The sequence below is a fragment of the Coffea arabica genome, chromosome 11e (genome assembly GCF_036785885.1).
Source record: "Coffea arabica cultivar ET-39 chromosome 11e, Coffea Arabica ET-39 HiFi, whole genome shotgun sequence".
NCBI lineage: Eukaryota > Viridiplantae > Streptophyta > Magnoliopsida > Gentianales > Rubiaceae > Coffea > Coffea arabica.
In genome coordinates this window covers 54,493,588-54,508,435 of record NC_092331.1, presented here as the reverse complement: position 1 = coordinate 54,508,435, position 14,848 = coordinate 54,493,588, and the positions used below count along the sequence as shown (strand labels likewise).

General features: G+C 33.4%; 1 protein-coding gene and 1 non-coding gene across 2 annotated transcripts; one reads left to right on the top strand and one right to left on the bottom strand.

Annotated features, from left to right (window-relative positions):
- Nucleotides 1-1,183: 1,183 nt before the first annotated feature.
- TRNAY-GUA (transfer RNA tyrosine (anticodon GUA)) lies at nucleotides 1,184-1,269 on the bottom strand. Its single transcript is given in 2 exon segments — nucleotides 1,184-1,219; nucleotides 1,233-1,269. It is a non-coding gene; the product is annotated as a tRNA-Tyr (tRNA).
- Nucleotides 1,270-8,550: 7,281 nt separating this feature from the next.
- On the top strand, nucleotides 8,551-10,658 carry LOC113719689 (protein PLANT CADMIUM RESISTANCE 2-like). The gene is made up of 4 exons (XM_027244964.2): nucleotides 8,551-8,796; nucleotides 9,103-9,174; nucleotides 9,265-9,474; nucleotides 10,444-10,658. The coding sequence occupies exons 1-4, from the start codon at nucleotides 8,649-8,651 to the stop codon at nucleotides 10,518-10,520; spliced, it is 507 nt and encodes a 168-aa protein (XP_027100765.1). The 5' UTR covers nucleotides 8,551-8,648; the 3' UTR covers nucleotides 10,521-10,658.
- Nucleotides 10,659-14,848: the final 4,190 nt, after the last annotated feature.

Below are 14,848 nucleotides of genomic sequence, written 5' to 3'. Positions count from 1 at the left end.
AACAAATGAAGAAACCCCTAAAGACACCTTGGCTTTACGACCAAGAAGGGTATCACTTGAACCAAAAGCACACAAACGAGTCTTCAAACAACAAGCCATTTGTTATACCTCCTAAACAAATATTTCAAGCTTATAACATCAAAAGATTGAAAACCTAGAAAAACCCACTTCTTGTTTTGGATCAAGAACTAATCTTTCTATCTAATGGATATGAAATTCCAAGAAAGTTACCTCCTTTGTTGCTCAAATTCCAAACTCGTAGCTTTGTACCTAGAAAGAAACCCAAAAAAAAAAGGAAAAAACAAATCCTTTGTTTGACAATTTATTTAGTTTTTATGGTTTAGACTTGAAGAGATATGATGAGGCTTAAAGGAGGAAGAGGGAGCAAGAAAGCAAAGGTGAAGGGGGTAATAAACAACTCAAATAATAGAAAGGGAAAAAGGGCTATGATGATGCTTGCTGATCTTGAACACTGTTCAATTTTCTTGTCCGAGAGATTGGGAAGTAAATTTCTTCCATGTTTGAAGTAAAGAAAAGGGGCTGTAAGATGCTCCTTCAATTATGGTTTTTTACGGCCTTTCACTCAATGAATTATCGTGAATGGACGAGAATGCCCTTATTAATTCCTCGTGATTACGCGTAATGTTGTGCTCCGTCATTCTTAACTGTTGGAATTGATAGAAGAACGAACATTTGGCACTTTCAATAGATTGGAGGCAAAATGTTTACTCCTAATTATTGAAGGACTAAAAGTTTACCTGTTGGGAGGGTTATTGGAACTTTTTTCCCTATTGGAAATGGTACAATTTATCAACCTATCACAACCTATGGGGGCCATACTTGCATGTGGGTTTATACGATTTTTATTTTCCTTTCTATTCATATAAAAATATGGCCATTACCTGGAATTTCTTGTTGATTCCATTTTCTAGTTCTCTATTGTGGTCCCTTTTTCTTAGTTCCCAAGAATATGTCCAAAAATTCTGGATTGACATATATCAAGAAGGTAATTTGAGATACAATTTTGTGTTGCTATCTCTGTGGTTTGGATCAACCTAAAACTGGAACCAATCTGACAGCAAGTTACTACTTCTCTCCGAGAGCCAATTTTTTCTTTTTCTTTCATTCTTGGTGAGCGGATTAAGTCATAAGTCATGAAAATTTGGTAGTGGAAAAAGTGAAATCCGACCTGCCGGATTCGAACCAGCGACCTAAGGATTGCTATGTAACAACTACAGTCCTCCGCTCTGCCAACTGAGCTAAGGTCGGCTGCTTTCGTTGTCATAATCACCAACCTAATATTTCCGAAAACAGTTTTGGTTGGTAATTTAAGTGCTTCTGAATTTCTGATCATACCAATGATTTCAACAATGAGTGCGGGCTTTAACCATACACCTTCAGTTTACAAGACTGATGCTCCGGAAAGCTTCGGCCTTTTTGGGAATACTGCATTTTTTTTTTCCTTTTTTGTTGTAAGATTATGAGAGAAACTCATAATAATAGGAGTAATACAATGAACAATTTAAGTCATAAATGATGAGAATTACAATTCAATAATACTAAAGTAACCTATAAATAATAGGAGGAGAAATTCATAGTTGTTTGAAATCTCAATTTTAATCATTAAAACAAGACTTATCGACAAAACATTGAAATTTTCCCTTTCATTTTCTTTAATTTAATTAATTTTTTAATTTTAAATTTCCTTTTGTTCTTAATATGTATGCGCTCAATATTGTACAATTATCACACCTCCAAAATTATTTATACTTTTCTCAAAAAAAAAAAATAGTTTGATGCAAAAAGAAATACCATGAAACCCACCAAAATAGGGCTCTTTCCTAAGACCACCCCTACATTCCCAAGTAAGGGGCGGATTACCTATTGTCTGGGGTGTTTTTCAATAACTTTACTATAATGATGTATAAAAAAAAATTTTACAGCAAATGATTAGATGTTTTCAGGAGGTATTATTGAGAATATATTTTGAGATATTTTTAAAAATTAAAATTTTAGTGGAATGTTTTTAAAAATTTAGAAAACTTCATCACCACCCATCATCACCATTACCCATCACCGCCACAACTCCTCCCCCTCCCTCCCTCCCTCCTCCTCCTCTCTCCTCCCTTGACGTTTTCCTCCCTTTTTTTCCTCTTCCTCCTCCCTTTTCCTCTCTCTTCCTTCTCTCACCTCCTCTTCCGTAACCCCTCTCCCCTTTCTAGTCGCAGCCCACGACCAATGAAAAAAGGGAGAAGAGGGAGGAAGAAAGGGAGGAGGAGGGAGAAGATAGAGAAGAGAAGAAAAGAGAGTGGTGGTGGTAGTAGGTGGTGGGTGAAAGAAGAGAAAAAGGGTAGGATTTTGGTTTTTGTTTTTTAATTACGTGTATTTAAAAAACTTACAGTGTTTTTAGAATCGTTTTATTACTGTAACATTATTTATGAAAAATAATCCAATCTAAACAGAGCCACTTTCCTCGATATTTCCTACGAAACATCAAATGTTCTAATAGCTTTCCACCTTTTTGATCATTTCACATGATATCCTTCACGCATGCAGCCCCCGGAGAGAAGCAGATAGTAATTTTAAACTTTTGAAAAGATTAATGTGCCATATTATTTGCTTCAAAAAAAAAAAAGTGCCATATTATTCCTACGACACATAAAATGCTGCTCGCATAGACCCAAATACATCTCTATCATTTCACATGCATTGTAGAGCATCTTTTTGTCACAAATTAATTGTCTAAATGTGTATGTTGGCCAGGGTTTGAAGACTTTGTTGTTTATAATTGGGAACAAAAGTTGTGATCAGCTCAACCAAAAGTGTTCAACTAGTCAGTCATGTTTACGCGGCCTCTTACCCCATTGCAGAGTGACCTACCAGCAATGGCATCATTTACATTTTTGTTCTTTTTCTTCGAGGTATATTAGCATTCACAAGGAATAATAAACAATTTCCTCTAACTTAAAAGTTGATGGATACAAAGTAGAATTAATCCAGGGAAGCTGATATTGGCATTCACACGAATCCCAGGCTCTCGCAATCACCCGTGTGAATTACAGTAGATAATATAGATACTATCAATACAGATGTGGTAACGTGCAAAACTATAATAAATTATGTCACTCATTAAAATTTGTGTCTCACGAATAATTCTATGCTTCCTAATTCAAGTTATGTCATCGTTTCAAAAGAAGAAAAATCATTTGGGTTATAATTTGCACTATGCAATTGATCAATTGTAGGAAATTTGAGTCTCATTCACACGAACTTGCTAAATGCACTCCTTGGAAACTCTTTTTATAATGTGAAAAGACAAAAATACCCCTCATGTATCTCTAACTGCACCAATGTATCTTTTTTTTTTTTTGGAAATAAAGTGGCTGTAATAGCAGTGAGAGATGAGAATATTCTCTTCGTTTCAAATGATAAAAGAATTTAAAGGAAGTGAAATTTTAAAAAAAGTATTATTAAACAACGGAAAAGAATATTGAGGTATTGCTTTACGAAATATTAAGGTTGTGAGATTAAATCAAATAAAGTGAGGAGTAAGGGATAACGAGTGTGGGCCACTTTCTTTATCTTATCAAATTACACTTAGTATGCGTAGTCCTATTTAGTATAGTAAATCCTTACTTATCAAAAAAATTTGATAGCACCGATATAAAATTCCCTTAATTGCTAATAAAGACAACTACGGCATTACATAAACTACACGTAGTTTATTAAGGTTTTTAATCTTCGTATATAATGTAATTTCTGCAGGTTGCCTTACCTGCTGGTGTCCTTGTGTTACCTTCGGGAGGAATGCTGAGATTGTGGATAAGGCCAAATTTGTAAGTACAAACAAGAATTTTTTTTACTATTAATTCATCAGTAATTTGGCTATGGAGGATATATAGGAAATACGTTAATTAAAAATTTTTCCCCATAATAGCTTGCTGCCAGATGGGGTGCATTTTCTATGCGTTGAATCTCATGTGTCATCATGCTGGATTTTCGTGGATTATTAGCATGGGATAGAGCACTAAGCTGAGGCAACACTACGGGATCAAGAATGGCGCATGCCCTGATTGTCTCATTCATTGCTTTTGCCAGCCTTGTGCCCTATGCCAAGAGTACCATGAACTTCAGTTCCAAGGATTTGATGTTTCTACTGGTATCCAACTTCACTTTTCTACCAAAATCCTCCTCCTTTCCATATTCTTAAACTTGTGGGATAGTTTGGATCTTGTATTTGTACCATATATAAATCTCGTAAAGTAATATGGATCATCAACCAAAACGTGTTGCATATTGTCTATGTGCTATATTGTTCTATACTTAACTTGCATGACCAATGACTCCTGTTTATAGCAATATTTCAATTTTGGTGGATTGACAGGTCGTCGAGCCCGTGCAATAATAATAAAAACTTAACTACCACCAAAATTAGTCAACAATCAAATCCAGGTACTGGAGCAGGGACTCTATATGTGTAATGGGTTACTTGATTCACCCTGATTCTGAAGAGTGCTTAATCCGATATATTAGAATTAACTAATTGACAGAATTACTAACTAGCAGACAGTGGCAAGTAGGGTCGTCTCCTCAGTTACTGGGGAAAAGTTCGTTTCTTTTTAAACCAAGACAAACGGGGGGTTTGAGAATTGATTACTAATGAATTGCCAATAAAATGAATTAATTGCGAAAAATAATTAATTGAGAGAAATAATTGGAAACACTCTAGCCAATGATACACTTCAGAAATGGTTCATGCAACTGATCATTGATTCAAATATAATTCCAACATTTAATAATAGATTGGTTATAACTGTCATACATGCGATAAACAATCAGTTTTTCCTTACTTTTTCGATAGTCAATGTACGACCGTTAACTATTTCTCTAACAAAGAAATAACCCTAGATACGACCGTAAGATTTAATTTCTAAATTGCATTAAGAATTAGAAAAGACCAACCCTAACTAACAAGCTACAAGGGTTTATTTAAGTTAGATCGTATGTTTTCCTGACATAAACCCAATTATGCTAGTTGCTACCGGGACGGAAGTAATCGAACAATTACGCATTTAACTACCCCCAATAGCAAATAGACTATGTGAATAATTAAATATTACGCATCTATTCAATCATACATGATAGTTATAACAATTAAAAGCAGAAAATATACGAATACCAATAAATAAAAGAAACAGTTAAAATAATTCAGATCTCATAATTATTATTGAACCAAATCTTCAATGATCCCCTTGACTAGAAATAAGAAGTTAGTTCTCCATTAATGGAGAAAAAGCCATGCGTAGAGAATTGGAAAAAGTTGTTAATTCTTGTCTACAAATTTCGGTCAACAGAGGAAAGAAAGAACAAGCCCACAATTGTGGCTTTTTCGTTGGTTTCCTCCAAACTTTTCCAAAAGGCAAGAAAAGTCAAAAGACAAGTACAATGCTCCTTTTTCGTTTCTGGCTGCCTAAAAGGTGGGATAAGCTAAAGTATAAAGAGAGTCTGATATATCTCCCCCGCCCCCCCCCCCCCCCCCCCAAAAAAATCGGTCAAAGAGAGAAAGCCCAGCCGAAAAAGAAAGTCTTCTTCTAACTAATTAATTGATATTCAAATACCAATCAACTTATGTTATCGTTTGGAAAAAAAAAAAAAATACCAATCAACTTTCTAAACGATAATGATGATAATCTTATTACAAGTCAACTTCTTCAGCTTTTCCTTTCCTTGAAAGTGATCCCACTGATTTTCCAATTTGTAATCAGCTACTTCCTTCATTTTTTGAAGCTTCCCTCGTGCAAGTAATCTCGAGAATTCGGACTCGAAGGCTGGAGTTAGGCGTGACCATGGCTAATTGTCAGGAAATCTTCTGGAATATTGATTTTCAGTACTTTTTCTTCACCACTTCCTACAATTACACCAAACACAAAATCTAAGTAGAATCCTCCAAATAATGCAGTATTTAGTCCAAACAACTATGAAATATTAGCAAAATAGCCCACTAAAATGCACCCTATCATGGATAAAGGGTAGCTTTGGTGTCACTTTTTACGTAAATTATTTTTAATTTGTATCCAAATTAGGGGATGCGTAATAATTTTAAAGTGTTTGTAAAGGGCATATTTCATATTTTAATGCCCTTAATTTGTTCAATTGCTACCTTATTTTATTCTAAATTAGCAAATTAAGCCATTAATAGAGGTACATGTTGTCTGACCTAATCAATTTTATTATTATTATTATTATTTTCAATTTTTCCTCTCCAAACATGGCCTATGGTTTAGGGCCTTTCGGCCCAATGTATGTTATTTGAAGAGTCTTCGAAGCCTTAGTCATTTATCAGTCATCTTTTGTTAACGGGCCTTGTGCATCGCTCATTATGGTTCCAATTCTGGTGATCCTTACAATCAGTAAATTTGTGTGTATAGAAGTATCCAGTGTATAATAACGTCGTGAGTATAGGATAAAAATATGATTAAAAATTGTATTTAAAAAGTTCTTACAAAATTTTTTACAATAACACCTTTTTTTTTAATAAAGCCCAAATAATGTTAATATAAACGGAATGTTATCCATGTTGTTACCATGAATTTCCTATAGATTTTGGCCTTTTTGTCTTTGTCTGCTTCTTTAGTGCCCCATTTTTAGGTTAGTTATGCCCTAAATCCTGATGATTTTCAACAAAAAGAACGATAAAGTAAGACACAATTTTCAGAGAGAAATTAATTAAGGGTTTGGTGACAAATAAAAGATGAGGGTATTAATTATACCTAGTAAATAGATATTTCTGTGCCCTCCAATAATAACTAAAAACTAACAAACTAACGGATGTAAGGAAGTGGACAGACACTCTCAATTAAATCTCTGAAATTTAAGTGAACATATTTCTCTTACTCCTCATTTACCATTTTGTCCTTCAGCAAAATGTGATATCCATTTTAAATTGGTATCTAACCAAAATCTACGAAACATGATTTTAGGCTTTAGCAGCAAATATTACGAAGAGTTCACTTATAAAAAGCGAGTTAAAATCATGATATTTCTAAGTAGAGCCACAAACGAGTCGAGTCAAGTTGATTTTTTTAACTTATCGAGCCTAGGTTGACTTGTTTATGTGTGGTTTTCAGTTTGAGCTCGAGTTCAACAAGCCAAGAAATTGGAGTTCGAGCTTGACTCGATCAAGGAAAAGGCAGGCTCAAGATCGAATCGACAAGGCTCGCAAGTTGAAATTCAATTTCTGGCTCACAAGTATCTCGAATTGTTAGCTCAAGTTGCACTTGATTTTCTGGATCGAGAATAGTTCGAAGTCAGCTCGAAATCGTATTTAGAAAATAGGAATTATTGTAAATTGGAATTGATAGAGAGGCAATTATGTAATTTCATATGAACTTGAGTTGATTGAGCAGCTCTTTGAGCTATCGAGCCTGTGAAAGTACCACTTGAACTCAACTCACGTATGATAACAATTTGCTCAAGTCCGACTCGAGCTCTAACTTGAGCTACTCGCAAAAGGCTCGCGAGTAGGTCGAGTCGTATATAGTCCTATTTTTAAATGATAGACATAAACATGGAATCCCTAAAATCAAGGAAGCAAGCCATCTTTTAGTCATTTTTATCACCTAAGTCGCGTTTAGTATAGGATTTTTCTATTATCAATATGGTAACCCTTTATTGAGGAATGGGTGAAAAAGAGACCAAAGTCATCTTTCAAGTCTAATATATGTTTCTATGCGTGTGGGAATCACAGATATGGAGAGTTCACCTATAAAAAATGAGTTAAAATCACAGCATTTCTAATCGATAAACATAAATATGAGATCCTTAAAATCAAGGAGGTGGATCATCTTTTAATTTATTTACATCGCTTAACTCATATTGTGGCTTAGTATAGAATTTTTCTATTATCAATACGGTAACCCTTTACTGAGGAATGGATGAAAAAGAGACCGAGGTCATCTTTTAAGTCCAATATATTCCATCTTTCTATGCGTGTGAGATTCATAAATATGGGTTTGTTTCGATGCACAATTTTTTACAAATTTTTTTTTACTTGAACGAAAATTACATTTTGTAATTATCTTTTGATTTTTTTAACTAACTTTTTATCTCACAGATATCATGTCACAAAAAATACTACAACATTATTTTATTTTGTTTTTCAAATAATCTTGTATCCGAACACACCCACAGCTCCCTCATATGAACTCCATATATGTATCCTCAATAGTTAATTAGGCAAAAATTTGCAGGAAACTTGCTATAAATTTTACCATTGCTGATGTAAACTTTGTAATGCACCATTTGTCGGGTTCAGAATTTCCACAGTCAACCAAACCCACAACATTGAATCTTGTGCGCGCTTGCGTGTGGCATTCGTTGAACCGATTTAATCAAGGTGTTGAATCTACGCCGACTCCAAACTGTCCAGATCAAGGATTAAATCAACGTGGTAATGCAGAAAATTCATAAGCAGGACTACAAAATCCAACGTGCTAATACAATCATGTCTCAAACAATAAGAAGCATGTCGAGTTTTAACATTCCACACTTTTCGTGTATAAATAGCTAGCCAATGTCCCCAAACAGTAAGGAAAAAACAAAGATAGAACATTTCATATATAGCATCTATAGCCTCCTAGTTTTGAACTATGTATTCATCAAATGAAAGCGATTTGCAGAAATCTCAACCACCTCAAAACCACTACAATTATCATAGCACTGAGGCTATCGCTCCGGCCAATATTCCGGGAACTTGGTCTACTGGGCTCTATGACTGCTTCTCTGATGTCCCAAATTGTAAGTTAATAGATCAATTTACTTCTTATTCTATGTTAGCTAGTTATAACTCTTTAGAGTTCATCATTTTGGGGTTTTTTTTTTAATTGTTCGGAAATGTGCCTTTAAATTCAGAGATTGAAATAGAAGGCTTGAAAAATTGAACAACTTTTAAAACAAACTGATTAATTAAATAGTTCTAGAATACTAGTAACTTTTACTTTTTCAACTTCCTTGTAATTTTCAGCTCATTTGCAAAAACCAAAAGATCCATCTGTCCACGGGAAACCCTTAATTAAGTATATATTTTCCACCTTGGTTCGGCAGGTTGCTTAACATTGTGGTGTCCATGCGTAACACTCGGACGGATTGCAGGGATTGTAGACAGAGGATCAACCTGTAAGTTAAAACGTTCTTGTAATTAGAGATTATGGAGAAAACGTCAAATTACGAAACTGTTTTTCATGTTAATTCATATTTTTGTGACAGCTCGCGAGGCATGTGGAGCATTATATGCAGTACTAAATATTTTGGGTTGTGCATGCTTACACTCTCGCCTCTATCGATCAAGGATGAGGAAGCAATATAATTTGCCTGCAACCCCCTGTGGAGATTGTTTGGTTCATTTTTTCTGTGAACCATGTGCCCTGTGTCAAGAGCACCGTGAGCTCAAAAATCGTGGATTTGACATGTCGCTTGGTAATCTCATTTCTTTCTTTTCTTGGCCAGATGATAATTATTAATACTAGTATTTAACACAGGAAAAAATTGAGTTGCTTGACTATAAACTTCATAAATAATTTGAAGAAAATAACATAAAGAGTACAAAAGAACAGTATTTCAATATCTTTTTTAATTCTTGATATGGATCGGGTGCACAAGTGCACCATCTCACAATTTTTTTTTTTTTGGTTTTTAAGTTTTTGATGCATGATTTCATTATGGCAAGGGAAGGGGGTAGGGGAATTGATCCTCCTCTTTTAGTTCATGATCTTATGAGGAGTATTAGGGAAAGCGCAATGGCTATTTTGTACTGATGACAACGAGAGTCAATTTCTCATAATTGACTAGCAGAAAAGTCGTTAGCTTTGCTAGTTACTTAAACCAATCAATAATCGATGACAACGAGAGTCAATTTCTCATAATTGACTAGCAGAAAAGTCGTTAGCTTTGCTAGTTACGTGAACCAATCAATAATCTTGAGTTTGCACATTTATTTTTAATTTCCTAATATGAAAGGGATGTGCTATAAGAAACAGAGGAGACAAGAGGATTAAAATTCAGAACCTCTAATTCTTGAGAACCTTAATATTAACTTTTAGATCAAGACTTTCTCGGCACTTGAGTTTGCATGTTAATGTTTGTGTATTTATATATTTAGCTTTAGAAAACTTGAATTCGTCATGTCAATTGGTCAAACTCACGGTTTTCATTTAGAAAATTATAAAAACTATGGCTTGATTCCGAGAATGAGTTGGTTATATAAACATAAATGTGATACTTGATTTAAAGGCCACAACCAACAAGAAATTACAAAATAGAAGTATGTGTTTTTTTTATTGAAGTATGGTGCATGATATCACATTCACTTGAACTATCTATGCCTGCATGTTAGTTTTGATTTTATTGTTTAACACTATCTTTCTTGTTTATATGTGGAATCGTTAGGCTGGCAAGCGAATATGGATAAACAGAACGCTGGAGTAACCATGGCTCCCATTGTTCAAGGAGGAATGGATCGTTGAGTACCCCGTGGACATCACACTTGAATACTGTTGATGATTGAATAATGACATCTAAATCTTATAAAAAGATTGTATCATCATTTCCTATATACTTCCTTTTATTTTGTTGCAAGTTATGAATCAGTGTAATTTTATTTATTTATTTTTATTTTTTAAATGAGCAGTTTGAGATACAGTTGTTCTTTCTAAATGCGTCATATCAAGTACTGTATAAAATTCTCCAATGAATCTCATTTTCTTTCTTTTCTTGGTTAGATCATAATTATTTCTAGTATTTAACACAGGAAAAAAAATTGAGTTGCTTAACTATAAATGTCATAACTAAATATGAAGAAAACAACATAAAAGAAAACAAAATAACCGTGTATCAATATTGCTGACTTCATTATGGCGAGGAAAGGAGGAAAGGGAATGTGTCCTCCTCTTTTAGTCCATCATTGTATAAGTAATATGAGAAAAAGAGCAGCGGTAGAGCCAGAAAATTAGGACAAAATACACTTTACCCTCCTGTGGTATAGTTTTTTTTCACATAACGTCTCTATAGTTTTAAAATTTATATGTAACCATCTCATAATTTGGATTAAAATGTCAAAATAATGAAAATAATCATTCGTAATGAAATCCATGAAAATGTCGAAATTATCCTTGTTTAAAAACCAAAATGGTTGAAGTGACTAAAGTATATAAGCATTATATGCATCACACTCTAATCCCTTATAGTTTTATATTTTACCATATAACTCCCTTATGATTTTCAAAATATATTCCCCTTGTGGTTAATAAATAATTTTCAACTTTATATAGGGATATTTTTGATATTTTAGTTGACTCCATTATAAAATGTAAATTTCGTCATTTTGACTCTTTAATCCAAACTATGAGAGAGTTATTTATAGTTTTTGAAACTGTAGAGAGTTATGTAAAAAAGTACTAAACCACAGGGGGATAAAGTGTAATTTACCTAGAAAATTATTGATTGAGGGCATAAATTACAAATTAGCAGGGTAAACATTTTCTACTGCCCAATACCTAAAACTATATTATTTTGTTTGGCATGTGAGGGTACATTAGCAAATTAGTAGGATAAAATCAAAATTTTCTAAAATTATAGTAAAAAGAAAACTTAGTGGTTGATTATCCTTTATGCCTAAAACTCTAACCACTTAAATTCCTCATGATGTAATCTAGAATCTGCAAAGGGGAGAAAAGAACTAAATACGATAACTATGAATATTATAGTGTAGGACAATGGCAAGAGCGTAACTTGGTTTGCAATTGCAGGTGCTCTTTACTTCTGTAGTAAACAATATGGCTGATGATATATGCGCTCCACAATTGTATTCTAGCATTCCAACACCTTTCTTTTTCACCTTTTTAGAGGAAATTGCCTCTCGTCTCTCTTAAAGAAGGTTAATTACAATCGAAGTTTTAGAATCTAGTAGTTAAACTCCATCTCCACAGGCTAAAGCTAAACACCAATCCCACCAACTCCAGAGAGTTATCCGACCACCATCAGCAACACCGATTGGTGCAGCCATAGTCAAGCAAGACCAATTGAAGTCCAAACCCCCATTGTCTCCTAAAGCTTCACTCAGAAAGCAGAAATTGTTACGTCACTAACTGCAACATTTTCAGATGAAGGAATGAACAATCAGCCGATGTCACTTGAGAACTAAGAGGTTCCTGATACATATGAATATTCTACTCAACAAAAAGAAAACTTAAATTCGTAGTAGTTTGATTATTCTTTATACCTAAAATTCTAATCCGTAAATTCCTGGTGATGTAATTTATTTTATGTTCCAACTTGTGGCACAAGTGGAATCATTTGCTTTTGGATATGACAATACAATGCACCTAAAATCCCTTGTCCATATGTCCCACCTTGTTTGTCCGATTTTCTCTCCAATCACCAATACAATGAACAAGATTTCATCGCTTGGTCCATGTTTTCTCCAAATCGAAAAGTTGAACCAAATGTGTTTTGGTTGAATTTATTGAATCAGAACGTTTCGTGGTCCACACACTAGGGAGTGGCCTTCTCACTTCTCAAAAGTTTTAACTTGAAAATGGAAAAAAGAAATAAAAAAAGGAGGAGGAGGAAAATAAGTTCTTTAGAGATGGCGAAAGAAATAGTAGTAGAAACAAGAACCATAACATATGCTATTGGGCGATGTATAACTTATTTATGTACATATATTTCATGTGTTATATTTTTGAAAATATAAGATTAATTAGAGAAAATAAATAAATATAAAGGCGGGTAGACAAGATTTAATGGAAAAATGTAAAGGAGGATATATATATATATATAGTAGGTTAGGTGAATATTTGGTGTGCTAGAGCACCCGTTAAAAAATTCCATTTACGTATATATAGTAAATAATGGCAGATTTTACCTCATCAATGCTCATGATTACTCTCCCAAGCAAAATACTTGGACAGAATTCTGAGTTATAATTTCCCTTGTTCTCCGTTAAAGATTATAACCCACTTGAGAGTTGAGATTCGCTTAATAAAGTACTTTTACACACTTTTACTGTCTTTCTAACCCACTTGATAATTTTTACTGCGCTATCATTAAGATATATTTCACATGTTATATTTTGTACTATAAATTTATCAACATTGTCAAATTTCAATTCTTTTTGTAATTTGGAACAAATTTCTGCTTTTAATAAAAATCTGTATCATTGACTTGGGATGAAACAAGAATTAATTAAATACTCAAACCATTTAAGGATATGCATTATCTATAATTATTGGGATTAAGTAATATTATAAAAATAGTTATTTTTATTAAAATCGCAATGACTCAGAGATCATCTCTTAATTTCCTTGTGTAAAACAACTATAATGTTATTCACTTTCTTCATGAGTTATTCTGAGTCAAAAAAGGTTGTTGTACAACCACTATTTTTCATTAATATATTACAGGTAATCAGATCCAAATGGTTATACCACTTCTTTTGAAAAAGGCTTTGTCATGTTGACTAAACCAACTTCCAATAATAAAAAAAATTTAGGAAAATTGCATTCTATAATAAGTAAAATTTACATGCAATCAGTAAAATCATAACCATACGGGAAAAAGTTAGAAAACTCTAAAATGTACTATTTTTATGCCTTTTCTTTATCTGTTAGAATAATAATCACATATTGAGAAGAAACGATGTATTAATAAAATGGTGTGAACTGTACAATAACAGAATATCTGTATTTACTTTATAGTCTACTCGAAAATAGGAATACCTAATACAACTAATGCAAATAATAACACCATTTGTGGAAGTCAATCTTCAATCAAGGATTCGAAACTAATGCAATGAATGGGGAAATTAACAAAATACAATGTAGACATTGATACAAAAAATGTGGACACAACAAAGACATTAGCACTAGCTATTTAAGTCCAATTGCACAGGTAACTCTTAACAGACATTTCTTGAATTCTGTCGAAAAAAAGAAAATCACAAGATGTCTGACATCACAAAATATTCACTGCTTTTTCTATCATTCATTTTTGCAGTTTCATGCAATTTGGTGACTGGAATTTATCATGTTGATGTAAAGAACGAACTCCCACCAAATTCTCCACCACTATGGGTTCATTTGCAGGCTAACTCAGAGGATTGGGGAAACAAAACAATCCCAGTTGGTGGTGTTTATCAAGCCATCAGAACAGTGGATGATGTACTCTACATCAACGGTCGTTTTGCTTGGAATGGAAAATATCAATTTTTTAATACTCTTAATGCGCATTGGACTTAGTGGTGGAGAATTTGGTGGGAGTTCGTTCTTTACATCAACATGATAAATTCCAGTCACCAAATTGCATGAAACTGCAAAAATGAATGATAGAAAAAGCAGTGAATATTTTGTGATGTCAGACATCTTGTGATTTTCTTTTTTTCGACAGAATTCAAGAAATGTCTGTTAAGAGAGTTACCTGTGCAATTGGACTTAAATAGCTAGTGCTAATGTCTTTGTTGTGTCCACATTTTTTGTATCAATGTCTAAATTGTATTTTGTTAATTTCCGCATTCATTGCATTAGTTTCGAATCCTTGATTGAAGATTGACTTCCACAAATGGTGTTATTATTTACATTAGTTGTATTAGGTATTCCTATTTTCGAGTAGACTATAAAGTAAATACAGATATACTGTTCTTGTACAGTTCACACCATTTTATTAATACATCGTTTCTTCTCAATATGTGATTATTATTCTAACAGATAAAGAAAAGGCATAAAAATAGTACATTTTAGAGTTTTCTAACTTTTTCCCGTATGGTTATGATTTTACTGATTGCATGTAAATTTTACTT

Coding starts and splice junctions, on each gene's coding strand:
- LOC113719689 (XM_027244964.2), top strand. CDS start 8,649: ATGTATTCATCAAATGAAAGCGATTTGCAGAAATCTCAACCACCTCAA. Junction 9,175..9,264: donor TGTAGACAGAGGATCAACCT/GTAAGTTAAAAC, acceptor TTTTTGTGACAG/CTCGCGAGGCATGTGGAGCA. Junction 9,475..10,443: donor TGGATTTGACATGTCGCTTG/GTAATCTCATTT, acceptor TGGAATCGTTAG/GCTGGCAAGCGAATATGGAT.